The sequence below is a fragment of the Eulemur rufifrons genome, chromosome 20 (genome assembly GCF_041146395.1).
Source record: "Eulemur rufifrons isolate Redbay chromosome 20, OSU_ERuf_1, whole genome shotgun sequence".
NCBI classification, from domain to species: Eukaryota; Metazoa; Chordata; class Mammalia; order Primates; family Lemuridae; genus Eulemur; species Eulemur rufifrons.
Window position 1 is genome coordinate 16,826,057 of NC_091002.1, and position 27,811 is coordinate 16,853,867.

General features: G+C 44.9%; 1 protein-coding gene across 1 annotated transcript in view; it reads left to right on the forward strand.

Annotated features, from left to right (window-relative positions):
• Positions 1–27,811, forward strand: part of PTPRT (protein tyrosine phosphatase receptor type T) — a 778,866-nt gene that overhangs the window by 164,348 nt on the left and 586,707 nt on the right. Inside the window, exon 12 of the mRNA XM_069495747.1 lies at positions 8,450–8,624. Within this exon, the coding sequence (XP_069351848.1) occupies positions 8,450–8,624 (175 nt within the window). The remainder of the gene's footprint in view (positions 1–8,449; positions 8,625–27,811) is intronic.

Consider the following 27,811-nt stretch of genomic DNA (forward strand, 5'->3'; position numbering starts at 1 on the left):
CAAACTGAGTCTAACATCACATCAAAAGGATAATTCACTATGATCAGGTAGGTGGGCTTCATCCCAGGGTGGCAAGGATGATTCAATATAGGCAAATCAATAAATGTGATTCACCACATAAACAGAATTAAAAACAAAAACCACATGAATATCTCAATAGATGCATAAAAAGCATTCAATAAAATCCAGCACCCCTTCATGATAAAAACCCTCAACAAATTAGGCATAGAAAGAACATATTTCAAAATAATAAAAGCCATGTATGACAAACACAGGCAACACCATACTGAATGTGGAAAAGTTGAAATAATTCCACCTAAGAACTGGAACAAGACGAGGATGCCCACTGCCACCACTTGTATTCAACACAGTACTGGAAGTTCTAGACAGAGCAATCATGCAAGAGAAAGAAAAAAAGGACACCCAAATCAGGAAAGAGGAGATCAAACTATCCCTGTTTGCTGAAAATATGCTCTTATATCTAGACAACTCTAAAGACTCCACCGAAAGACTGGTAGAACCAAGAAATAAATTCAGTAAAGTCTCAGGTTACAAAATCAATGTACACAATTCAGTAGCATTTCTTTATATTAATAACAGTCAAGCTGAGAGTCAAATCAAGAACTCAAATCATTTACAATAGCTGCAAAGAAAATAAAATACCTAGGAATATACTTAACCAAGGAGATGAAAGATCTGTACAAGGAGAACTATAAAATATTGATGAAAGAAATGATATATGACACAAACAAATGGGAAAACATCCCATGCTAATGGATTGGAAGAATCAACATTATTAAAATGTCCATATTGCCCAAAACGTTTTACACTTTCAACTCAATTGCCTTCAAAATACCAGTGTCATTTTTCACATATCTAGAAAAAAAAATCCTGAACTTTATATGGAATTAAAAAAGAATAGCTAAAGCAATCCTAAGCAAAAAGAACAAATCTGGAGGCATCGTAGGCACCCGACTTCAAATTATACAACGAGGCTATAGTAACCAAAACAGCATGATACTAGTATAAAGGTAGACACAGAGATCAATGGAACAGAATATAAAACCCGTAAATAAAGCCATATAGCTACAACCAACTGATTTTTGACAAAGCAGACAAAAATATACACTGGAGAAAGGACTCGCTATTCAATAAATGGTGCTGGGAAAACTGGATAGCCACCTGCAGAAGAATGAAACTGGATCCTTATCTCTCACCATTTACAAAAATTAGCTTGAGATGGATTACAGATATAAATGTAAGACCTGAAACCATAAAAATTCTAGAAGAAAACATAGGAAAAACTCTACTGGACAAGTAGGCAAAGAATTTATGACTAAAACCCCAAAAGCAAATATAGCAACAACAAAAATAAATAAATGGGACTTAACTAAACTAGAAAGTTTCTGCACAGCAAAGGAAATAATCAACAGAGTAAATAGACAACCTACAGAACAAGATAAAATATTCACAAACTATACTTCCAACCAATGATTGATATCCAGAACTTACAAAGAACTCAAACAAATCAGTAAGAAAAAAACAAATAACCTTATCAACAAGTGGGCAAAAGACACAAACAGATTTTTTTCAAAAGAAGATATACAAATGGTCAACAAACATCTGAAAAATACTCAATATCACTAATCATTAGGGAAATGCAAATTAAAACCACAATGGGATACCCTTACCCTTGTCAGAATGGCCTTTATTAAAAAGTTGGGATAGATGCAATGAAAAGGGAACACTTGTACACTGTTGGTGGGAATGTAAACTAGTACAACCTCTATGGAAAACAGTATGGAGATTCCTCAAAGGACTAAAAGTAGTTCTAATTCGATCCAGCAATCACACTACTGGGTAGCTATCCAAAGGAAAAGAAGTCATTTCATCAAAAAGACACCTAACCTGAATGTTTATTGCAGCGTGATTCACAATTGCAAACGTATAGAATCAACCCAAGTGCCCATCAATTGATAAGTGGATAAAGAAAATGTGCTATGTATATACCATGGAGTACTAATCAGCCATAAAGAGGAATGAAGTAATGTCTTTTGCTGCAACTTGAGTGGACCTGGAGACCATGATCCTAAGTGAAGTATCTCAGGAATAGAAAAACAAACACCACATGTTCTCACTTATAAGTGGGCTAGGTGTATATATGGTCATAAAGTGGTGTAATGGACATTGAAAGCTGAGAAGGAGGAGGGTGGTAGGAAGGTGAGGGATAAAAATATACCTATGAGGTACAGTGAACAGTGTTCTGGTGATGAGTACACTGAAATCCCTGACTTCAGCATTATATAATTCATCCATGTAGCAAAAAACCCCACATGTACCCCCCCAAATCTATGAAATAAATAAAAAACATATTTAAGAAGTTTACATTTATAACAAGTTCTCAAATGATGCTGATGGTGCTGGTCCAGAGACCATCCTTTGAAAAGAACCTCATAGGGATTTTAAGAGGATTGAGTGAACTCTTATTATGTAAGCCAGTTATCACAGTGTCTAGCACAAAGTAAGCCCTCAAAAATGTCAGTTAATGTGACTTTTACTTGAAAAACACTCAGACAAATCCTTTTAGATTAAACAAAATGTTTATCAAACTCACTTAGTTATGGAACTCTATTCATGGGAGAGATGGTGACATTTCACAGGAAGCAGTGCCCGATTACAGGAGTGCTCGAGCATTCTAATGTTGCTGGTGTTCTACTGAGGTCAGTTCCCAGCCCCATTTTTTAAAACAGAGTCAGAGACAAACTACTATCAAATTTCACAGCAGTAGCTCATTGGATTTCAGGAGACCCCATGTATAATTTACTATAGGAGAAGGCAAAGATGGAAAGTGCCGAGTAGAACAGACGCTGTTAGCATCCTTGATAGATCTTCTTTGCAAGCGAGTACCCATAAACCCAAAGCACTGTGCATATTGGCTGCTGAAAGATCACAGCTCCCCTTGCCCAGGGAACTGCCCTCAGTCAAGTGGGAAGTTCCTTCCTTCCCCTGCCTGGCAAGTCATGACCAATGACTGACTGACGTGGTGGCTTAAATGCTGGCCCCTTCCCTCAAGGTCAGATCAACTCTGGGGTACACATCATGCTCCAGGGCTCCCTGTGGGATCAGGCTGAAGCTCATATCCAGCTTTGACCTCATCCTTGCTTGGCCCCGTTCCTCAACCTACCCTTCACTCCTTCACTCTATAAATCCCCACATCTCAGATCCTGCTTCCAGAGACCCCAACCTGAGACACCACTTGGTGCCCAGTGGGACATTTGTTCAGTTGGCTCATAGAGTCAGAGGGCTGTAAGAAGATTCCACTTTAGAACAATAGACACATAGGCTTAAAAAACTTGCCACAGAAGGAAAATAAGCATGCCCTGAAATCTCAAAGGAAGGACATGCTGATGTCTGAAAAGTACTACAGGAGCCAAAAGAAAATTTCCAACCAGCCAGATGGTGGACAAGGACCTGTGCTGACACCGTCTTCCCAGGCTTCCACAGGCATTTATCCAAGCCATGCATCTTTCTGGCTTTCCCCAGGACGTCGGCTTTGCTTCACCATGCTGCTCCTCATTCTCAGCACCTGAGCATTTGCAACTCTGTGCATTTAGACGCTAGCTGGTGTCTTGGTTTGCAGATTTTGCACTCCCATCCTGGCTCTGGGTTCTGGTCCACTTCAAGCTCCTGGCCCTGTGTCTCTGCCTCACTTCTCCCTGTGCCCACTAAAGCCTGCTCAGTTTCTGGTTGGTCTGTATTTCTGAGCCCTTACCTCTTTGACAAAATTTCCCCTTGTTTTCTCCCCTTGCTTTTTCTTTTCTTCCTCTCTTTGGGGCTGAGACAGTGGTTGGGACCTGTGCTGCTTACATGGTCATTCTGTGTGAATCCTTTCTCCTTGTCGCCACAGCACTCTGGCATCTGAGCCTCTCGCCATCTGAGCACCTCCTCCCTGGTCTTCCAGTATCCCCCTGATTTCTGTTTTTGGTCTCCTGGGTCCCTGCTCACATGCTTTGACCTTCAGCACCTGCCCATCCTGAGCTGCCTTGTCTTGACCAATCGTACTCATGGGCTCTTCCCAGCTGGGCTCGTCTCTCTGAACTTGACCTCTGTTTCTCCTTGCCGATGGTCTGTCTCGGCGCTGTTCCTGTCATGACTCTGGGCCCTGTCCCGCTGTTGCCTGTTCCCAATAGGACAAGTGTGATTATCAAAAGGCCTATTTTCCAGAGATTTTATAAGACAACCTGTAATTTCCTATCCTTCAATGGGATAAAGCCTATTGGTTCAGGAGCTAAACAGAAAAAAATGTGAATTGTTCAGGGGGACACTCTTAATCCTCTTTGGTTCTGCTAGAATCTGACATCATGGAGAAGAAAAGTATTAATAAATAATACTGGAGGCGACATCAATATAAAATTTAGACTAAACATGAAAAATGAATGTTTTGCATGTAACCAGCCTTTTCTCCTCTGTTTTAGATTCTTATTGCCCCTGTAACAAATTCCACAAATGTAATGGCTTAAGACAAAACAAATTCATTCCCTTACAGTTGTGGAGATGAGAAGTCAGAAGTAGGTTTCAATGTGGTAAAATCAAGGTGTGGGTGGGCTACATTCTTTCTAGAGGGTCTAGCAGTGTCTGGAGGCTGCCTGTATTCCTTGACCCTTGGCCCCTTCCTCCTCCTTCAAGCCAGTAGTGGCATCACTCTGACCTCTCCTTCGCCCCATACCTCCCTCTCCACCTCTGACTCTCCTGCTTCCCTCTTCCACATGTGAGGGACCTTTTGATTATATTGGGCCCAGGTGGATAATCCCAAATGTTCTTCCAATCTCAAGACTCTTAATTTAATCACATCTTTAAAGTCTCTTTTGCCAAGTAAGGTAACATATCCACAGGCTCTGGGGCCTAGGAAGTGGGCATCTTTGGGGGGCTGTTATCCTGTCTGTTACACTTTTCATGGCTAATTTCATGGTTAATTTGCAGAGCTCTGCTAACACCAGAATGTGCTCTCATGTGCTAAGTGTTTTACATGCCTTTTCATTCATTCCTCACGGTAACTTCGTACAGTGGACACCGTTATCAAATCCATTGTATATATGAGGACACTGAAGCTCAGAGAAATGAAATCACCTGCCGAAGGTTTCGCACATTGGGCATTTGCCCTCATTTGTTTAATTAGCACCCCCATCCTGTCTTTCCCTAGCTCTCCATCCCTATCCTCTTACAGGCATCTAGGTAACTGTGGCCTTCTATGACCACTGGGGGACTAGTCACATCCAGGGGAGGTCACCTTGGATTTCGAAACAGTTGCAGATGAGTTTTATGCCAGATGGGTTTAATTTTTTTTGATACATTGTTATTTTTTTCTGCCTAGATTTTTATTTTTTCATCCTTAACAGTCAATATTTTTGTGAACCTCAATTATTTTGATTTTCATAAATTCTATCAAGTAGATGGTAAATTCAATCTTCAATCTGAAAATTCAGGCTTAATGTAGTCCAGGAAAGGGACCTCATGTATCTTGGAGTCTGATTAGCATTCCATTCATTCTGCTTTCTTCTGCAGGAGCACTGATTACTTATACGATGGTTCGTTGTCTGTTGTCCGTGTTCTTGATCAATTTGCTGCTTTCCAATTCCTTTCATCTTTGTCTTCTTTGCCATCTGGGTTATTTTTTCAAGCCTGTCTTCAGGTTGCTGATTTTCTGCGACATTGGTTCTGCTCTTTACTTGTAATGGCGTGCTGGATTCTGGAAATGGCTTTGTTTTTCACAGTTCTCCCCATGGCTCCTCGAGGTTTATTTTCTTTCTTAGTACTTTTCCTTGTCCATTCTCCTCTTAGCGCATGTTTTGTAGAGCCCATGTGTTGGCATCACTCGATCTCTCCTTTTTAATCCCCTGGATTTCGTGGCTGTTCAAAACATCGGATGTTGGAGGCCAAGCCCTGTGTCTCCTGAGCTGCGTGATCGGCCCACATGCTTTTTCGCTTATTTCCCTCCGACTCTTACACAACATTCCTAACTCCACTTCTTCCTCCACCCCACCTTTTTTTTCGGTCCTCATGTAAGAAATTGGGAGCAAAAAGGTGGATCCTGGTGTCACACCTGTTGCTCATGTCGTCCTACATTGGGAAATGTGAGTGCTAGAGGCAGGAGAGATGGGGGAGTAGTTAGTCCACATGAGAGCAACACACTTGGGGTTTTGAGGGCAGGAACTGAAGCTGGATGCCCTGCGTTCAAATCCCAGCTGTGCAGCTTCCAAGCTGTGCACTCTCAGGCAGGTGATTTCACTTCTCTGAGCTTCAGCTTCCTCATACAAACGATGGAGATAAAAAATGTGCCTACCTTACGAGTTTTCATGAGGAATAAATGAGAAGGCATATATAACACTTAGCACATACTACTGCTAAGGTACTATTAGCTTAAAAAAGAAAGAAAAGATAAAAGTGCTTCTGATGCTATAAATAACTCAGGTTAGAAAATCTCTACCCAAAGCCTCATCACCCACTCATTCCTATCCCCACAGTGCCTTGTAGGGGAACAGGGGCTCCTTTTGGTGACCCACCTTTTCCGAGGCCCTGGCATACATTCAGTTGATCTCTTCTCCAAATCAGGACACATTCCTGGTGTTTGCCAAAATTTCCTCTACTTCCTCATTGCCCTATTTGGGGAAGGGGCACTGTGTGTGGTGTCTGGTAGGTCCTCATAGTGGGGTCCAAGTTGGACCAGGTCTTGCAAAGTTGCATCCAGGTGTGAGGCAGGTGGTTGACAGTTTCAGCCCTAATGACTTTTCTCCTCTTCCATTTCCTTGTATTGATTTTTTTCTGGTCATACTGGATAGTTCCTGGCAGGGGTGGGGGTTATGGCTGCCTCTCCTACTGCCATGGGTTTTTTAAAAATGCCATTGAGTTTATTATTTTTAGGTATAGAGGCCACATCTGTTTGAGGCAGAAAGCCCAGAGAATGCTAGGACCTTCCTGTCTAGTCTGGAGCAAGTCTCTGTTGGCTGCCCTCCAACAGGGGTCTGGGTTACCATGTTTCTTGCTTCACGCCCACTGCCCTCATTTGCTGCCGCACAGCTGAGCACCATGGCTCCACCCTCCCCTCTGTCCCCATCCTGAAGGTTCACTGAAGGAGGCCATTGAACATGACAAGGGTGAAAGCAGGTTGTGCATGTGCTGAAACTGTTTACTTGGTATAGGAAAGGAAGAGGAAGACTCAGGGTATGGGAATCCTAAGTCATAAGGTTTCTGGAAGTCTGAGCAGACAATTAAAACACTCCACTTCACTTCTGGGTAAAACGTTTTTGAGTTAAGGCAGGAACTGAGGATAAAATATTGAAGTTTGAAAACCTGGATAAGAGACTCCTTTGTCCTACATATTTATTTAACCTCTCTGGTATTTGAATTCTTCCAAGAAGAGCAGCAATAACACACCTCAAACAAGGCTGGGAAGATTAAAAAGGAGATTTATATAAAAATACTCAGCTCAGGGGCTGATACATACTGGATGCTCAATAAATATCCATTTGAACTGCATCTACACACAAGCGCCCTTCCAGTTGTCACAACTCGAAAGTGTGAAAGGGTCTTGTTCACACTCTGCATAGCACTCTTACAACTCAAGATGCTAAAGACAAAAACCCATGTGCATTCACCTTGATTCTAGAAATGTCTACCGAGTTGGGAAGTTTCCAGGCTAGGTTCTGGAGATGAACAGAGGGAAGTCCTGCTTTTGGGGGGCTCACAGTCTATATCAGGAAGCACTTGAGGGTGAAAGTGTGTGGAAAGTTTGCACCATACACAAGGGCATGTGGGCTTCCAGAAGGTGTGTGACAGTCATGGGAACTTGCTAGATATTGTGGTGAGCTGAACATGCATTTTCAAGGGAAAGAGGGTGTCCCCAGGGAGACAGGACATTCCAGGCAGAGGAAAGAGCACATGGCAATGAAGAGAGGTGTTGAAAAGCCCCCTCCTACTCCCTGCCTGTGGTGACAGCTTGGTGTGAGTGAGGCTGAGAGGCTGTTGGGGGGTGGGGGCGGGCACAGAGCACCAGGTGTGGGGCTGGGAGCCGGGCCCTCACTCCATGGGGCTGGCTTTTCATTCATCAGCCGAGTTTGTGTTGGGTGAATGCTGTGTGTTCTGTACAAGGGGTAAAGGAAAATAGGAGGGAAGAAGATTAAGCACTGCCTGCCAACCCCCGATGCAGGCTGAGCCGAGGTGTTTAGAAGGAGCCTTTACCCTCTCTTCTTACCACCAGGCATCTGCCCTCTTGAATCAGCACACCAGCAAATTTCATTCTTGAGTCAGATTTTTAGCCCGCCATGGAAACCCTCTTGTAATGGAAAGTCCTGGGCCCCAGGGGGTTGAGGATGGGTGGACCTCCGTGCTGGGGGTCACCTGGGAGCCTGTGACACCGTGATTTCTCCTCTCCCTCTCTCCCTCTCTTCTGCAGCAATGGAATGGCAGGGACACGGCCCTCATGGTCACCCGTGTGGTCAACCATAGGCGCTTCTCGGCCACGGTCAGTGTGGCGGACACTGCCCAGCGCAGCGTCAGCAAGTACCGCTGTGTGATTCGCTCGGATGGTGGGTCTGGTGTGTCCAACTACGCAGAGCTGATCGTGAAAGGTGAGTGCCACCAGCCTGTGCCTCTTCCCCAGTGGCTGCCATTCCTGGGTCTCCACTGCCCTCCCTACTCAGCCCCGTTTCTCATCTACTGCGTCTTCACCCATCCAGTAGAAGAAGACATGAATTTCCAATCGCCCTGCCCTCCTGCCCCCAACACAAACCTCCAAAGAGGGGATACTATTGTAAAATCATGCAACGTTGCATATTATTCAAAGCTGAGTCTCACATACATGAGCCATATGTGTAAGCCCATGGGCTATATAGCACAGACGACATCCCCAAACTTGGCCTTATTTTGTATTTAAAGTTAGAATGAACAAATGTCCTTGTGTTTTGGTGGCACTTGATTACAGTTTTCTCATACTGTTGTTTCCGAGGGATTTTTAATTGAAAACTCAATACGATGACAATATTTTCGCAGGGATTTTGAAATGAATAATCCCCACTCCACTGTCCTTGATTCAATTCTTTTCAATTTTCTTGTTCTTGCTCACCTTGAGATCCTGTTTACATGCTTTCCATTAAAATATGCACATTGTTTTCTTTTCTGCTTCTCGTAAGAAGCTGGACATTCCATTTATTTTTTGAAACCCCATATAATCTTTGTTATCATGCTTAATGGCCATATACTATTTCATCAAGTGAATTATCTTATCTTTAAAAATCCTCCTGTTTGCAGTCATTTGGGTAATTCCAGGTGTTTTTGTCTTTTCTTTCCTTTGTGTATGTAACAATTAACACCTCAGTGCAGTTCTTCTGATGAGAACATTTTGATTCCACTAAACCAGATTATTTCCTTAGGATAAATTCCCCGGAGGTAGACTTGATAGGTCAAAGAATATGAGCATCTTTATGGATTTTTCTTTGTGTTGCAATATTGCTTTTGCAAAAAAAACGGCTTGACAGTTTTCACTGGCAACAGTAGAGTATGGATGTACTCATTTTACCAATGTTATGTTCACTGATTAAAATTTTAATATAGCATAATTTGGTGAGTGAAATAATGAAGCTGTTCATGTTATGCCAGCTGTAGAATGACACCTGGTGTGTTTGAAGGAAAAAAGCATTGATCGAGCCCCCAAGGTTCCTCTGAGTTGGTTTCCTTGGTCAAAGGATGGGTTGGCGGGAAAACCCTGATCTCTCTTTGGTGGCCGTGTGTACCTGGGGGCCTGACCTAACCAGACTGGGGCTTCAGTCTGGGATTCTCTTTCCTGCCTGTCTTGACTCTATGGATAGTCATGTAGCTGATTATGCGTCGTCATTCAGGTCTCAGTACAAATGTCATCATTTCATCCTCTCCTAGAGAACCTCTCTGTCCCCCTCCCCTGCCCCCCTTTCCTGGTGGTCACTTTCTATCACATCACCTTGTCTCCTTTCTACGTGGCTCTTATCCCACTTCAAAGTGACAGCTTACCTGTCTTTGTTTACTGGGTGATTTTCCATCTTCCCTTGTAGGATATAAGCTCTATGGCAGGAGGGGTGTCATGCTTACTGTAGTGCCTGGAGTGCCTGGTTCTGAGTACATGGAGCCGTGAGACCTGGCTAGTGTTCGACTGTTCTGACCCGCACGATCCGTCCTTTCCCAGGGCTCAACCTTAAAGGGAGTTGTGGAATGATGAATGAGTGAATGAGTTATTGGCCTCAACAGGAATTCATTTCATCACCAGAATGCCATGAACCCTTATGCAAAAGATCAACAAATTAGTCTTGAGTAAAATAATACGAAAAAAATCCATCTTTAAATTTGTTTACACGGAGTGCCATTCATATAGAAAATAAGTCCTCCCTTTGATCGCATGAGACTCGTATCGTTGCTTTTTTGGTGCCGTAAGATTGGTTTGTGTGACACAGTGGCCTTTGCAGGCTTTTCAGGTGCTCAGTGAATGTGTAATTTCCTGAGCTGTCCCCCTGCCACGCTCCTTCTACCTCTTTTATGAGGTTGGCTTCTTGCACCAACAAATGGAACCAGAAAACTCTTGGTTTATTTTTTTTCCTTGTTCAGTTGCAGGGTAGGGAGCCATGGGAAGACAAATCCAGAGACTACTGGGACCGAGAATATGGTGAAGGATCATTGCCTTTATTTGGAAAGGTAGCCACAGTTTGCCGAGACAGTGGTTTGTCCTTTGCTAGCTGTGCAGCCTCTGCCCCGGGTGCACAGTCGGGCCGGTTGATAAGTCCCCGTAGTCCCTGCTGCTCTGAAGCCCCTCACCTGCAGCCCGCCCTGCTCCAGCTTAGGGAGGTGCCAGGTGCTCCAGGTCTCCACAGTGGCAGTGGTGGGTTGGCGCTCCCTGTAAACCATCTCCTTTTGTTTCGCCTTGATGAGATGCGTCCGTGTTTTTGGCATGGGTTATCACTTTTATGAGTGTCCATTTCAGATGGTAGTAAGCTAGGACCTTGGTCCCTCGAATGTAGAGAAGTCCCTTCACATATGTTATCTCATTTTATCCTAATTGCAGCTCTGCACATTGGTTTTATTTTATGATAACTCATTTTACAGCTGGGAGAATAGGCATAGTTTTAGAAACCGAGGATCATCCTAAAGGGGCAGAGCTGGAGTCTGACCTGGGTCTTGTTTGTGCTGTTAATATTTCAGCCACACCTGGAGGGCCTGCAGGTTGTGGTCTTGTTGGCACCTGGTATCACAATGTCACGAGTAGTGCCGAAGGGCCCAGAGAGCAGGCAAGCAGCCAGGGCTCGTGGCAGGAGTCCCTGGGCCTGTCTGGCTAACTTACTGTTTTGACCCATGCCTGCCCCTGTCCGACTCTCAGCCAACTTCCAGGTTCCTGGCGAAACACATTTGACCTTTTCCTCCACGCACACGCGTACACACACACACACACACATGCACACATTCTCCTACAAGCAAAACAAGAAAATAAAAGGCAGGGACACCCAGAAGCAGAGGAAACCGGTCACTCTGGAGAGTGTGCCCAGGGACCCATTCGAAGGCAGCAGATGGGAGCGTTTGAGGGAAACTGCCTGGTGAAGAATGACTCACTTACTTCTTAAGAGCCCTTTGCCTCTGCCGGGCCAGGATGCTTAAGTACTTAATACTGAAGTATTTGTACTCATAAAAAAAGAAAGAGAGGGAAAAATATTAATCTCCCTTCAGAGAAGGGAGAAAATCTGAAAAACAAAGACCAAAATAAAATATAAAATAAAAGGATTCTCAAAGGTCAAGTGCTGCCGTGGGATGGGCTGTGGGCCCGATGTCCCCTCCCCGAGTGCTGGCAGGTTCATGCGTCACCCAGACGGGAGAGCTGAGGGGCCGGGGGCCGCCAGCAACCCTGGGACGTCACAGAGGGAAACCATCCCCATTTAGTTTCCCTCCACACAGGTTTCTGCCATTTGGTTCCAAGTCAGAGACAGCAGAGAACTCTGAGGCTGGGATGCTCGGGTTTAATCCCAGCCCCATCTTGTCCCAACTCTGTGACTTCAGACAGGATATAAACCTCTTAGGACCTCCGCTGGCTCATCTAGGAACCGGAATATGGGATTACTGCCCTCAGAAGGCACTGTGAGCACTGCATGTGGTAATGGATGCAGGAGTTCTTAGAACAGTGCCTGCTTTTTGTGCTGTAATGTGTTTTTTAAATAAAATAAATAAATTGCCCATGGGAGTGGAATTTCTTAGGCAAGGAAGTAAAGCAGGTGAAGGGCTCCAAGGGCAGGGACAGGACACCTGACCCAGGTGCCGATGTGATTAGCATCTCTGTGGCCATGAGGAGTCATTTAAGGCCTCTGCAAAGTGGGGTCTGGCTGGTGCTCCCTCCCCATGGAGTGATGTGCTGGGCAGAAGAAAAGTGGAGGAGGAAATATAAAAGGGTGGGCTCGGAAACATTTAGGGCACGGGGTCCGTACAGGTCAGAAATCTCTGGGTCCCGTCCTGTGTTCACCACCGATGAGTCAGGAAAGCTCATGCAGGAATCTTGGGACAAAGGAATGGTAGCTGGTCCTGCTTGTCCTCAGCCATGTGGCCACATGGGCCACCCCTTCCCCTGGCATTGCTCATGCAGAACTCTGACCTTGCTGCAGCTGGGAGGTCACCGCATCCCTCAGCACCCATGGATGCCGGGAGCCGGAGGCCCCGGTGCTGGCCTCCCTGGCAGGTGCTTACACTGAGTGGAGCAGCGGAGGCCCAGGCTGGGTCTCTGTCTCTCCCGAAACAGCCATGCTCCCGGCTGGCTGGCTCATGGCTCCTGTGCGATCCTGAGATACTAAAGATTGGAGCTCCAGAAAATGCCACCTAATTTGAGGGTAGGTAATATCAAATTCTCAGGGTGACACACAGGCTGAAATGAGAGCAAATTGGAATTACTTAATTCTGAAGAGCTGTTTATCGAGTTGTGATAATGTACTTGGATATACATTAGATTACGCTGTAATTGAGGTTTCGCTCAATTGACATTTCAGCCCTTCAACTTACCTGTTCCAGACCAGTGCTCATAAATGGTCTCATTCTCTCTCGTTTCTGGTTTTCCAAGCATCTTCGATTTCAAGGTGTTTTAGCTTGACTCAAGGACATGAGTGTCTTCCACCAAAGTTGCACAGGTGTATCTTGATGAAAATTTTCTAATTCATAAAAAGTTTGTTGTTGGGGGTGATTTTTAAACCAGTCTTCTAACTCCATTGAACAACCTACTAGGTGCTCAGAGTACTTGATCAATATGGGAATTAGTGCCCAGAAGAAATGTAAAACTGGTGCTGATTGTCAGATGTTCTGGTTTAAATATTGCTGTAACCTCCTCCCAAAGGAGCTTGGTAGGGTCGACAATTGGAATTGTTGATCTAAACACACGAGTTTCAATCTCAGTCCTGGCCCCCCAGTGCCTGTGCAATTTCAGCAGATCTTGTATTCACTCCGGGGCACAGTTTCCTCATCTGTGTAATGCAGGTGGACACACATGTTTGGGTCCTTACTCGAGGGAGATGCTATAGCGCATGTATGGATCCTAGTGCTAGGTAGGCACCACAGAATTATTTATTTCTGTAACTGCCAGTAATCATATTTTTACCATTATTATTAAGGAATGTTGCCCAAAGACCTTGTCTATTATTCCTTGTCCTGGCTTAAAGGAATGCTATTTTGTAAGTACTATGGAAATTTAAATTTAGGCCATTGTAAGGTCTCCCTTTTATGAATTGGGATTGAGGTCATCCAATCCAGCCCATTGGTCAAAGTCAGTTGCAGAAATGTTTTACGCACATTGCACTGTCTTTTTTTTTTTGTTGTTGTTCTTTTCCTTTTTAAAATATTTTTTCCAACATTTAAAAGTTTCTCAGGATTGTATCAGGTTTGGCCACACAGAGCCTGCATTCTGGGATGGCAACAGTGTGTTCCTTGGTGGCCCCATGTTGGTGGCGTGTGCTCCATAGTTGACCACTGTCCTAACTTGGCACGTTTCGCTCACTCACTAGTCTGGTTCCTGTAGTGATTTGCATTTGCAACCTCTGGTTCAAAGATGGAGTGGCTGGAGTAGCTGCTCGTTCCTGTCTTTGTTTGCTTAATAAAGGTTTACTGAGTCCAGCGATATGTCAGGTACCGTGATAAGCTCATGGTCAAGTGGGAAGAATCATGCAAACCTATACCGTATGGCCGTGCTGTTTGTGTTGGCCGCCTACCACACTACCTCACTAACCCTAACAATGACCCTGTGATGTAGGTGCTGTTAGCCCCCTCCTTTCACTAATGAGGGCATGAAGACTTGTGGTAGAGGTTGTGCGGCTTTCCAAGGTCACACTGATTATAAGTGGCAAGGCTAGGCCTGCCTGAGCCTCAGCCATGCTCTCTTTTATACCACATACCTTGCAAAATCCAGTAGTAGGCCCTGCATTTGGGTGTGAACTAAGGAAATACAGTGGATGCAGCGACTAATACAGTCCGGGAAGGCTTCTCAGAGTGGTCCCATCCTAGCTGAGTCCTGTGGCCTGGCAGGTTCATGAGCAGGAACAGCCTGGGTCAGTTTTGAGACAAGAGTAGGTAGCATGTTTGAGGCTGGACGTGTAGGTACGGGGACATTTACAGAGGCTTTGTACTGGAATAGGAGCTGGAGCTTTATTCTGTGGGAATGAGGGCACTCTGATGGGCCCTCATCCATGGCCCATGGACAGCAGTGCACACACTGTGAGGCTGGATCCTGCTTCCAGCTCTTTCCCCTCCCTGGTCCTGCCTGTGCCCAGTGGAAAATCATTGTCAGGCAGCTGGCTTTGGTGCAGGTTTCAGCCTGTGTCTGGAAGAAGAGTGAAGGTAAAGGCATATGGGATTGGGCCCTAGAAGCAGACTGGGGGCAGGAGTTTGAGTGCAAGGGGTTTATTTGGGCTGCTGAGAGCTAAGACAGGAAAGGAAGGGCAGCCAATAAAGGGGGCATTTTCAAGCAAGTGACCACTGTGGGCATCTGGAGCTCAACCTACTGGGGAATTCTGAGATTCAGTGTGCAAGGGAGTTGGGTATTTGTACCTTAATCCCCTCCAGTCCTTGGTTGAGGGCTGCTCCTGGGGTGTTAATTTTCTGGCTTTACTGTCCTGTCACACAGGCCAGAGGGGCCCCCTGGGGCTTTGCAGAAAGCCCACAGCCATTGAGATTCAGGTAGGACAGTCTGGCAGTGGGAAGCTGGCCTGCAGTCACTGCAGTAACAAGGCCTGAGAGGTGGCAAAGGGACACACAGCCGCTGCTACAGAGGATCTTGCAGCCTCTGTGGCCTCGGAGGTGACCAAGACTGCTGGCTCCTGCCTCGTCAGTGACAGCAGCTGTGCAGGGCAAGTGTGTGCTAGGAGAAGAGGAAAGCTAGGACCTGCTGTGAGCACTGTGCTTGGATAGCCACTGGAGCACGCCAAGGCTGCCCTCAGAACTGAACTCCGGGGCGTCCGTTCCTGTTCTCTGCGCATCCTCAGAGGCCAGGGGAGCTGGAGGATGGTAGCATCCAGTGGTTGGAGAGCAGGCTTGGGGTACAAGAGCCTGGGCTGGAATCTGGCCTTTGCCATGTAAACTCTGCCTTCTAAGTTTATCCAGCACCCGCCACCCTCCACCATCTCTATTGTCAACCCCCTAGAGCAGGGGTCAGCAGACTTCTCCCGTACAGGGCAGGACAGTCAATGATCTCAGCCTTGGGGGCCCTACAGTCTCTGCTGCAACTACTCGGCTCTGCTTTTGTGAAAACAGCTGTAGAATATATGTAAATGAGTTAGCATGTGCCAATAAAAGTTTATTTTCAGAAACAGGCAGAGGGCTGGATTTGGCCCACAGTTTGCTGACCACTGCATGGGACCAAACCCCCTCTCTCTTCTACTGTGTGACTTTTCCAGCTTCTTCCCTGCTCCACTTTTGCCCCACTGAGGTCTGTTCTCTGTGTAGCAGCCTGAGGGATAGTTTGAAAACAAGATAAATCATGGCTTTTTCCTGCTCAAAACCCTCCAATATTTCCTATCACACTCAGAATAAAATTCAAACTTTTTAAACATGACCTCTAGATCTGTTCCCTGTCTATCTTTTTGATTCCTTACTTCCCCCCCCATATTTGTCCCCTCATTCTCTTCTCTAGACACATTTTCCTGAACCACACCAAGCTAGTTCTGACCTCAGGACCTTTGGACTTGCTGTTCTTTCTTTGCCTGAAATGCTTTTCTTCCAGATAATTATGTGGCTCACTTGTTTTGTTCACTCCAGTCTCTGCCCAGATATCAGCTTCTCAGAGAGAACCCCCCCCACAACCACCTTATCTAAAATAACACCCCCCTTCACTCCTTCCCATTGTCACTCTGTACCTTGGTACTATGCTTTGGGTTCTTCCTAGTTCTTGTGACTACCTGACATTGCCATTGCCATCGATTTGTGCATCACCATCTTTCCTACTAGAATACAAGCTCCCCAAGGAAGAAGCCTTGCCAGTGTTGTTTCCTGTGGACTCACAGCACCTAAGACAGTGCATGGTATACAGAAGGTGCAAAACACCTGCTATGTCCAATGGGAAGTTCTCAAGTCCTTACCTTACAAGTACACGGCAGCATTTGAGACTCACCCCCCATTTCTTTCTTTTTAAGCCTTGCATCATTGTTTGAGTTCCTGGTTTTCCTTCTACCTCTGAGGAAGTTTTTTCCTCTTTACAGGTGCCTCTTTCTTTATAGTTTCCTTTGTTTTTCCTTCCTTCTTTTCTTCTTACTATGGAAGCTGTAAGTTTTGTAATTCCCTGTGTACGCCTCCTATGCCCTTTCTTTGCCCTACCTTGGTTGCAATATGGGGGTTAAGTCGACCTGCAGGAGCTGTGCTGCTTATTCAGCCTACCTTAGGATGGTCATTTAAACAACTTTCGGGCCTTCTTTAAAGCCTTTTAAAGGAAGGCTTGCCTCAAGGTGAGTTCTACCTATTTCCCCAAGAGTCCCGCATACTGGAGTGTATGTGTTCCAACTTCCATCTAAAAGTTTGACAATTTTTTATGTCAGATTTAGCTCATTTCCTCTCCCTGCTCCCATGCCTGACCTTGACTTTCCAGGAAGACCCTGTTTCAGAGCAGAGAAACCTCAGCATCCACATCTTCTCAGTAGGTTTCATTCTCCGCAGGAAGATATCCTGGTGTTCAAGTTCTTATTTTTCGTCTTTCTTGAGTCATAAGTTTTGTGACTGTGTTGCATCGTTTTTTACTATGACTGTTATTGTCAAGAACACACAGATAGCAAATCAGAGGTCTTGGGTTCAAATTCTGGCTCTGCCTGTATTAGCTATGTGAATTAGGAACATCATTTCCTGATTTGCTAATTATAAAATGGAGTAATGAAGCTAGCTCCCCTAGATTTGGGGGAGGGGTCATGGATATGGAAATCCTTTGTAATAAAGTGCTGTGCCTGTGTTAAAGCTCTTCTCCATCAATCTCTGTCATCCCAACATTTGCCAGCTACCTAACCTTGGCCTGTGACTCTCTCACTATTCAATAACGTCACCACTAGCTTTTTATGGCAAGAGAAAAATGACCGATGGGAGAAAAGTGGGAAACTTCACTTGAACATATGTGTAGGGGGGAGGCTAACAGGGAGATATTATGTATATTGTATTCCATATGGGCACAAAGACAGGCTTATTTCTAAAAAAGCGTAAATGTGGATAAATAAAACCTGACAAGTATTGGTTTCCTTGAATTATTTTGACTACTTTATCAGCTGCATGCTGATGTGTTGCATTAACACTTTTAACACATTTGGAAATTAAATCAAATGGCAATTGCATTAAATCCTCATTCACTTGGAACATTACCCTCCTGTGTTCAAATGGAAGAATGATCTGAGATATGGAACAAGCTGCAAAGTATGTAGTTAGCTACCATTTGTGGGTCATTTATTGCACACCGGACACTTCACTGGCTATCTTCACATGATTGTATGCAATCCTCACCATGGCCCTTGTTGCAGATGAAGAGGATGCTGAAGCCTTATCACCGAACCTCATCAGAGTCAGACAGTCTAGGGTCTGCCCTCTTCCTACTGTAAATGAGACTATTTTCTGACACTCCTTATGCTAATTTTCTGTAATGTTTCATGCTGTGGCAGATACATATGGAATAAGTTCCAGCTTCAGCTAAACTCAGTTAAACCATGGGCTCCAGATTTGGAAGAAGGCTCAAGATTATTCCCTTTGTCCCTTCACTGGAGCCTACTTCACCTCTGAAATACTACAGCCTCTGCAGGGACCAGTGGTTCTTAACCTAGGGTGACATTTGGCAATGTCTGTAGACATTTTTGATTGTCATGACTGGGGAGAGGGTACTGGCATCTGGTGGGTAGAGCTCATATATGTTGTTAAATATCCCGCAATACACAGCACAACAACCCCTACCCTCCCAAAAAAGAATGATCCAGGCCCAAAGGCCAATTGTGTTGGCCTGGGCCAGCCCCAGCCCCAGCCCCAGCCCCAGCCCCACGGGAGGCTTTTTTAATCTTGATGTCCTAGTGTTTATCTGTATCCTGTGGGCCTCTGGCAAGTGGGGCATGAGCTGTGGGAAAAGGAAGACAGAGCTGATGATGTGGCTGTGAAGAAGTGATTCTGCTTATCTGAGCCCCAGTATCCCTGTCTGGAAAATGGACATGGACTTCTAGTTTACTCTGACTCTGACCTTTTGCCTTTCCTTCCCCATTTCCCCACTAAACACCTGTGGGGACCCAGTAAAAGGAAGAAGCAGACTAACTCCCCAGAGCCAAGATCTGTGAGAAACTCCTGCAAACTCTCAGGCCAACAAGCTGCAAACAGGTGTGCCTCCCTTCTGTTGAGGAGAGTGGTGAAGTAGCTGCCCAGTCAAGGACTAAGTTTCCCAGCCCTCCTTGGTCTTACTAGGGCCATGTGGTTAGCTCTAGTGAAAGGAATGTGAGCAGGACTTCTGCATAGTCTATCAAAGAGTTTAAAAATATATTCCTAGATATTTTATTTTCTTTGTTGCTGTTGTGAAAGGTATTGAGTCTTTGATTTGGTTCTCAGTTTGACTGTTGTTGGCATATAGGAATGCTACTGATTTCTGTACATTGATTTTGTAACCTGAGACTTTGATGAATTTGTTTATCAATTCCAGTAGTCTCATGGCAGAATCTTTGGGGTTTTCTAGATATAAGATCATATCTTCAGCAAAGAGCAATAGTTTGACCTCTTCTGTCCCCATTTAGATGCTCTTGATTTCCTTCTCTTTTCTGATTGCTCTGGCTAGTACTTTCAGCATTATGTTGAATAGAAGCGGTGATAGAGGGCAAACTTGTCTGGTTCCAGTTCTAAACAGGAATGCCTTCAATTTTCCCCCATTCAGTATGATGTTGACTGTGTCTTTGTAATATATGGCTTTTATCATTTTTAGTTAAGTCCTATCTATGCCTATTTTGTTAAGCATTCTTATCATAAAATGGAGTTGAATTTTGTCAAATGTTTTCTCTGCGTCTATTGAGAGGATCATATGGTCTTTGTTTTTACTTTTATTTATGTGGTGAATTACATTTATAGATTTGCATATGTTGAACCATCCCTGCATCTCTAGGATGAAGCCCACTTTGTTGTGATGCATATTTTTTTGATAAGCACCTGAGTTTGGTTTACTAGGATTTTGTTGATAATTTTTTCATCTATATTCATAAGGGCTGTTGGTCTGTAGTTTCTTTTTTTGTTGTGTCCCCCTTTCCTGGTTTTGGTATAAGGGTGGTCTTGGCTTCATAAAACATTGGGGAGGATTCCTTCCTTCTTGATGTTGTGGAATAATTTCCGCAGGATAGGCACCAGTTCTTTTTTGTACATCTGGTAAAATTCGGGTATGAAACCATCTGGTCCAGGACTTTTCTTTTTAGGAAGGTTTTTAATGCTGCTTCAACTTTGGTACTTGATATTGATCTGTTCAGGAATTCTATTTCTTCCTAATTGAGCATAAGGAGGCTGTGTGTTTCTAAGAATTTGTCTATTTCCTCCACATTTTCAAGTTTATGTGCATAGAGGTTTTTATAGTATTCATAGATGATATTTTGTATTTCTGTGGTGTCAGTTGCAATAAGACCTCTACGAGGAGAACTACAAAACACTGAGGAAGGAAATAGCAGAGGATGTAAACAGGTGGAAAACTATACCATGCTCATGGGTCAGCAGAATCAACATTGTTAAACTGTCTATACTGCCCAAAGTGATCTAGAGATTCAATACAATCCTTATTAAAATGCCAACATCATTTTTCGCAGATCTAGAAAAACTAATTCTATGGTTTGTATGGAATCAGAGAAGACCCTGTATAGCACAAGCAATCTTAAGCAAAAAGAACAAATTGGGAGGCATCAATTTACCATATTTAAAGCTATACAACAAGGCTATATTAACTAAAACAGCATGGTACTGGAATAAGAACAGAGACATGGACCAATGGAACAGAACTGAGAACCCAAATATAAAACCATCCTCATATAGCCATCTAGCCTTTGACAAAGCCGACAAAAAGATACACTGGGAAAAAGAATCCTTGTTCAATAAAAGGTGCTGGGAAAATTGGGTAGCCACATGTAGAAGACTAAAACAAGATCTGCACCTTTCACCTCTCACAAAAATGAACTCGTGGTGGACAACAGATTTAAACCTAAGGCATAAAACTGTAAGAATTATAGAAGAAAATGTTGGAAAAGCGGTTATAGACATTGGCCTAGGCAAAGAATTTATGAAGAAGACCCCAAAGGCAATCACAGCAGCAATAAAAATAAATAAATGGGACCTAATTAAATTAAAAAGCACAGTCAAAGAAACTATCATGAGAGCAAACAGACAACCTGCAGAATGGGAGAAAATATTCACATGCTACACATTGGATAAAGGGCTGGTAACTAGAATCTATTTAGAACTCACAAAAATCAGCAAGAAAAAAATCAAACAACCCTATCAAAAAGTGGGCAAAGGACATGAACAGAAACTTTTCAAAAGAAGATAGACTAATGGCCAAGAAACATATGAAAAAATGCTCAACATCTCTAATCATCAGGGAAATGCAAATCATAACCACAATGAGATATCACTTATCTCCAGTGATAATGGCCTTTATCAAAAAGTCCCAAAACAATAAATGTTGGCATGGATGCGGAAAGATAGGAACACTCATACACTACCAGTGGGACTGCAAATTAGTACAACCTCTGTGGAAAGTAATATGGAGATACGTCAAAGAGCTACAAGTAGAACTGCCATTTGATCCAGCAACCCCATTATTTGGCATCTACCAAAGGAAAAAATGACATTCTATAAAAAAGACATCTGCACTCGAATGTTTATAGCAGCACAATTCACATTTGCAAAGATGTGGAAGCAACCCAAGTGCCCATCAATACATGAATGGATTAATAAAATGTGGTATATGTATACCATGGAGTTCTACTCAGCCACACAAAAAAAACAATGGTTATCTAGCACCTCTTGTATTATCCTGGATAGAGCTGGAACCCATCCTACCTATGTAAAGTATCACAAGAATGGAAAAACAAGTACCACATGTACTCACCATCAAATTGGTATTAACTGATAAACAGTTATGTGCACATATAGTAGTAACATTCATTGGGTGCTGGGAAGATGGGAGAGGGGAGGAGGGGATGGGTATATACTCACCTAATGGATGCAGTGTGTGCCATCTGGGGGATGGACATGCTTGAAGCTCTGACTCAGGTGGGGCAAAGGCAATATGTGCAACCTAAACATTTGTACCCCTATAATATGCTGAAATAAAAAAATAAAAGAATAAATAAATAAAAAGAACCCCCCCAAAAGAAAAGAGTTTAAGAAGTAGGTAGTCATTCCCCACATTCTCTCTTCAGTTTTGGTCAGTTGGATGCAGACACATCCAAGCTCCTAGAAGGGGGCAGAGTCAAAATATTGAACATTCCTGGGCCCCGAATCACCTTGTGGAGGAAAACTGTCTGCTAAGCAAGCCTTCTATTTAAGCGTTAATAAACTATTATTGTGTTAAGCTACTAAGCCTTAGGGTTTATTTGTTATAACAGCTAGTGTTATCCTAGTTAATATAAATTGGATCAAGAAAAGCCATTAACAACCTCCCCAGGCTTAACTTCTTGAATCAAAGCTTTCTACCTTACCTGAAAGCAAATGGGGAGATACTTCTTCCTCTCCCACTGATATTGGGCTCAAAGTTCCAAATTTTGTACAATCTGAAAGCTAGACAATTATCCTTTTTGCCAGGTGTTGATGTTTTTAAAGATTAAAAAAAAGTCTCTACCCAGGCATTATATTTTGGTGTAGAGTCTACAAATCCCAGAACAATGGTGGGCAGAAATTATGTATTTTATGTTAAGGAAAGGGGTGGGGGAAGGCTTTGGCTGTGGCCTATGATGCTCAGGAACTGCCAGGTGTGGCCACTTGGAAGTCCAGTCCAGAAAGGTGGGTCTTGCACTAGGACTGGTTATCCTCCCATCAGGTAGGACCTGGCACGCTAGGTTGGGTGTCCAGGCAAACAGTCCAAGGTAGCCCCGCTGGTAGTGGGACCTGTCCTTGTGCACAGACTCATCCAACATGTCATTCCAAGCTGGTTCACCTGCCCATGGCACTAGTCATTCCATCTGGGTGTGGGTGGGTTTGGAAAAGGAGGTGCAAGAAAGCATTTTGCACTTCCCAGACAAGCACCACCAATCAGTTAGAAAGGATTCTCATGAAGACACGTTTAAAAAACAAAACGGGAACCGTTAGCAAGAGGCAGATGCCAAAAATCAGTATCTCAGCAATTGGGGTGGCAGTGGGTTCCCAGTGCAATCAGTGAGGTTTGTTATGCCCACGTTGCATTGTTTTTAAACTCCACGCACATCCTCTGCTCAAGATGTGCTCGATCCTGGTCCAGGGAGCTCATACCCAGTGTGCTTATGGGGAGAGGTTTACCTAAGAAGAGATGGAGCCTCCATTCTGTCACTAATTGGACTTAAGTGACCATTTCTCATGGCCTCAACTTCACTATTTGTCAAAAGAAAGTGTTGTATTATACAGCTGGAGTTCAAACTTATTCGTCCCTTAAACAATGGAATGCCTTCCTAAAATAGTACGAAAAACAAATGATGTAGTTCTGCAGAATCATGGGGCTCCTAGAATAGTACAAAATCTCTGTATCTGCCCTACCTGGATGGGTGAATTTCTTTGTTTCTTTAAAGTTTTTTTTTTTTTTTCCTTAACCCATATGATCCTTCTCCTTTTTCATGCTTTCCTAAACCTAGTAGAAAAGGGGGCTAGGATTTAGCCTCTTTTCTTTTAAAATGAAATGTGCTCGCACCAGCTTTTCATTATTAATCAGAGTAGCATGCCTGTTGCTTTATATGTGTATCCAGGGGCAGATATGACTCGCTTTCAACCCAATAAATGGAGACTGTTCCTTTCTGATGGAATACGGCCGGCTGTGTGGAGCAGGCAGTTATTGGCAGAGCAGGCGGATTGTCTGTTCTCAGTGAGGGAAAGCCTCGTGTTTGAGTTAATCAGCGGCAAAATGTGCTCTCTGGTTTGCTCTTTTCATCTCACGCACACGTGAATGAGGAGCTTCTGGGGCCCCGGCAAGGCAGGGCTGTGATTTCCTGTGTCTGAGCCAGCAGTTGGAAATGCTCTTCCTAAGGGGAGGTGGGGAGGCCGCCCTTGAGACTTGTGCAAGCAGGGCTGGATTTCAATCTTGGTTCTGCTTTTTTTTTTGCTGTTGAATGAAACTCTGCAAGTGACTGAGCCTCAGTTTCTCCATCTGTAAAAAGGGACAGAATGATGTCACTTGCCTCATATTTTCTGAGGTTCAGTGGAATAGAGTGTGGAAATCACAGAGTGTGAGACCTACTTCAAACCAGCTGGGAAAGTTCAAAGACTCACGTGACAATGTTATTCGTCCTCCATACTGTTTAGTGTTCTTCTGGGCAGGCAGAAAGGCTACGCTTCCCAGCTCCCTTCATGTGGGTGAGGCCAGAGGAATGTGTGCCAAAGTGATATATGCCCCTTTCAGGCCAGGCCCATAAAACATCTCCCATGTGGAGCCCCTCTCTTTCCCCCTACCCTGCTGTGACGTTGGAGACCACATGTCAGGGCAGGCAGCATCTCCAGATAGAAGCCTGGGGCCCTGCATGACTGTGTGGAGTTGAGCACCGCCACTCCCCACCCAATAGCCTCACTGAGCTGTGATGTGAAGGAGCAAAAGCTGAACCAATTGTGACTTGTCCAACTCATGAGGGTGGGCCAGAACGAATAGAAAGATCATTCTGGCCACCTATATAGGGGACAGACACTCAGAGCCTCTGGATAGTGCCATAGTTCCCACTTGACATTTTGCGGGAGTCTAACAGTGACCAGAATAGAGGGTTTTCTGAGTCTAGACTCATCACACAGGGAGTTAGCTGATTCTTTCTGCCTGATGCCATTTGGACTAACGCATCTGAAGGCCTGTTCCTTCTGTCTGGGCATTGCTGCTACAGGCACATCTGTACTCATCCCTGTGACTTTTCTTCTGTGAATCACCCCTGTGAACTGATCACCCTTTTGTTCTTCACTATTTTCCCCTAGTTAGGTTCATGCAGTCTTTAAGTGACCAGCAAAGTTTGCAGGCCTGCGGACAAGGCTGACTCTTCCAGATATATTTGCACGTGTCTGCTGAGTACCAGTCTCAGTTGACTTTATTCCTTGACTTGTGCAGTTTTCTGGGTATTGCCTGTACCTAGGGTCTCTGCCCTTCCCACCGCATCCTTTCCCACTCTCCCTTATCCAGCCATGACTGTAGGACTCCTGATCGACCACTCGTCCCTGATGTCATCAATGAACTGTTCCCCGTGTCTTCAGAAATCACAAAAAAGACAGCTCATGGATATACCAATAGTGATTGTCTTTGCACAAGAAGGCTCATGCCACGTGTTCCTTGGGGTGTATCTGAGAAAAACTCCCCAATCCCAAATTTATCTGCAACCAGGATGCCAACAGAAGTTGCCCTCTCTTTTGAGATTGGGGTGGATTTAGCTCTCTCTTACAGTTTTGCATATTCCTAGGAGCTTATACTCTTAGGGTCACTTCTGATATTACCTGGTTTCCATTCCTGCTGACTTTCCACCTCAATTACTTCTCATTCCTTACACCTTCTGTCCAAATTTGGAACTCAGCTCCCTTTTGTTAATATTTCTTCATCCATTCCCCAACACACACACACACACACACACACACACACACACACAGACACACTCAAGTTCTTTGTGCTATTGCAGACTTTTGAGGACTTAGGGCAATGGGTTTATAGCACAGAAATGCAAATGCCCCCAAATAGAATGTGAGGAATCCCTACTCATACAGGTGCCCTGGCCACTCCATCAAGAAGTTCTTGGTGGCAGCTGTGGCCTCCTGCCGTGTTTGCCTGGCTCTTCCCTTCTCTTCCCTCCTCAGAGGCTCTCCGCAAGAGCAGTCTGGCAGCAGACAGCTGCCTTGGGACCTGTTTGCACAGCTCATTTCTGCCAGCCCCGCTTGCCAGTTCTTCCCCCACTGGTTTTGGATTAATTCCCTCTGGCAGATACATGACTGTCCCCTGCCTTTCTTTTATCTCAGAAGCAGGGCCCCCTTTCACTGCCAGGATGGATTCTACCCTTGCCTCAGCCCTCGACATCTGGCTGGGTCTGGACATCTCTGCCCACACAAGTGCTCATGTCCTGCCAAAGTGTATGGTTATTGACAAAGTCAAGGGCAGGAGACTCAGCAGGTGCTGCGCTGAGCCTGAGGATGGAGATGGGGAGCTGTTCTTGCCTGGACCCTCTCAGTGGTGAGTGGCAGACCCCAGGTCCAACTGGATAAAGTCCCAGGGGGAGATTGTGGGCAGGTGTCCCTGGAATTCCCAGGCACGGAGGTATCTCTATGTGGAGCCACATCCCAGGGCTCACATGGGCATCCAGGCTCTGTCTCCTCTCTTCACTTCCTGTTGTGTATTTTTCCTCATCGCTATTATTTTCCTTCATGCTCATTGAGCCAGTCGGGGGCTGGCAGCTCCAGATCCACACCTTCTGGTCTAACAACCTCAAGGCTAAGAGGGTTATATCTCTCTATGGGTGAATGCCAGTCCCAGGAAAGGACTCTGCTCACCCCTGCCAGGGTCGAGCTGCCAGTGCTAACCTGCCATTCTGCCCAGTCAATCATGCGCCCAATTCCATGCGCTAGAGAGTGAGGATCTGGGCCCTGCATGGAGGTGCAATGTGGGGCAGGAGCCCTTTCCCACAAGAGGGATTCTGGGCAGACAAGCAGGACAGGTAGAGGTGGGGCTCCCCTGGCATATGTCCCTACCTGCTGGGGCTCCCTCTAGTGGCCAGGAAAGGGTATTAGCCACATGAAGACAGGACTGATTAGTAGGTTGTGGTCTGCAGGTGTCCCCTGGTTTCAGGCTTATAGAACAATGGGAATGATCTGCTTTACATTTTTGCTGTACTGAGTTCCACACTGGTGGAAGGCCACTTTAGCACCAAGCATGTCCAGAGGTGAGTTACGTATCTGCCGTCCGTCCCTCCTGGAGTCTCAGTCCCACTTGGCTTCTCTCTCTCTCTGTGCCTCTGCTTCTCACTTGCTGTCTCCCTTTCCCCATCCTCTGCCCTCCTCCTGTCCAGATGCATCCAGCTCTGCCCCTAACTCATTCTCGCCACCTTTCCTAGGCGTCCGAAAGGTCATGAACAAGTAACTGGGCTCACCACTGCTGTGCTTATTTATGTTCTGTCATACTGACACTCCCTCCTGAAAAACACAGCTCTCTTCTTCCTTCCTCTTCCTCCTCTCTTCCCTCAGCACCCCCTCACCTTCTTACTCCCTGTGGTTCCTGGTTACTTGTTAATGCCTTGTTACACGCCAGTGCTCTGGGCGACACCAGCCTCATCCACTCCAAAGGAGTTGCTGGCCCTGGTTCCTCCAGACTCTGATACTGGGGGGCAGCAGTGGGACTTGCACAAATGTGTGACATTCTCGTCTTCCTCTGAGTGTTCTCTGATCAAGGACAGCAAACAATTAGTACCATTTGTGTCTTTGTTAACCAGTTTAGAAATATACACTTGGACAGCACCATGGCAATCTCCAGTGTCCCCTGTTAATTGATTGGTCAATGAGGCAAATATTTATTAAAAATGTGCTATGTCCCAGCCACATGGATACACCAAAGAGCCACATGGGTCAGGGGTTCTAGCACCTTAAATCATACATTTTAATGGAGGAGAACAGAGAGAAGTGAGTTAAAAAGTGAGATCATTTTAAAGAGCGATAGAATGTTCTTAATTCTGTCAATAGTGGATGCTTTGTGGACAGGGGCTGCTTGAATATAATCCGATGGCCCCAAAGCAAGCCACAGGATGACTTGCATTTGGATCCCAGCTCTGCCACTCACCACATGGGACTGGGACATGCCACACCCAAGGCCTCTGCAAGCCTATTGTCCCATCTACAAAATGAGCCCAAAGAGGTTGACCTATTGGGTTGGTTGTGAGGTATAAGTGAGACAATGTGGCCAGGACAGTGGTGGGCAGCTCCCCACCCACAGGGGTGACACCAGCCCCCTCTCTGGCCCTTTTGCACAAGATGGGGATAAGGACCTGTGAATGCAATGATTAGATGACTTCAACTTGCCACCCCTAAGGCTGCTAACCCATATAAATTCAATCTAGTGTTAGTTTCTCAGTGCTGCTCTAACAAATTACCACAAACTAGGTGGCTTAAAGCAACAGGAATTTAT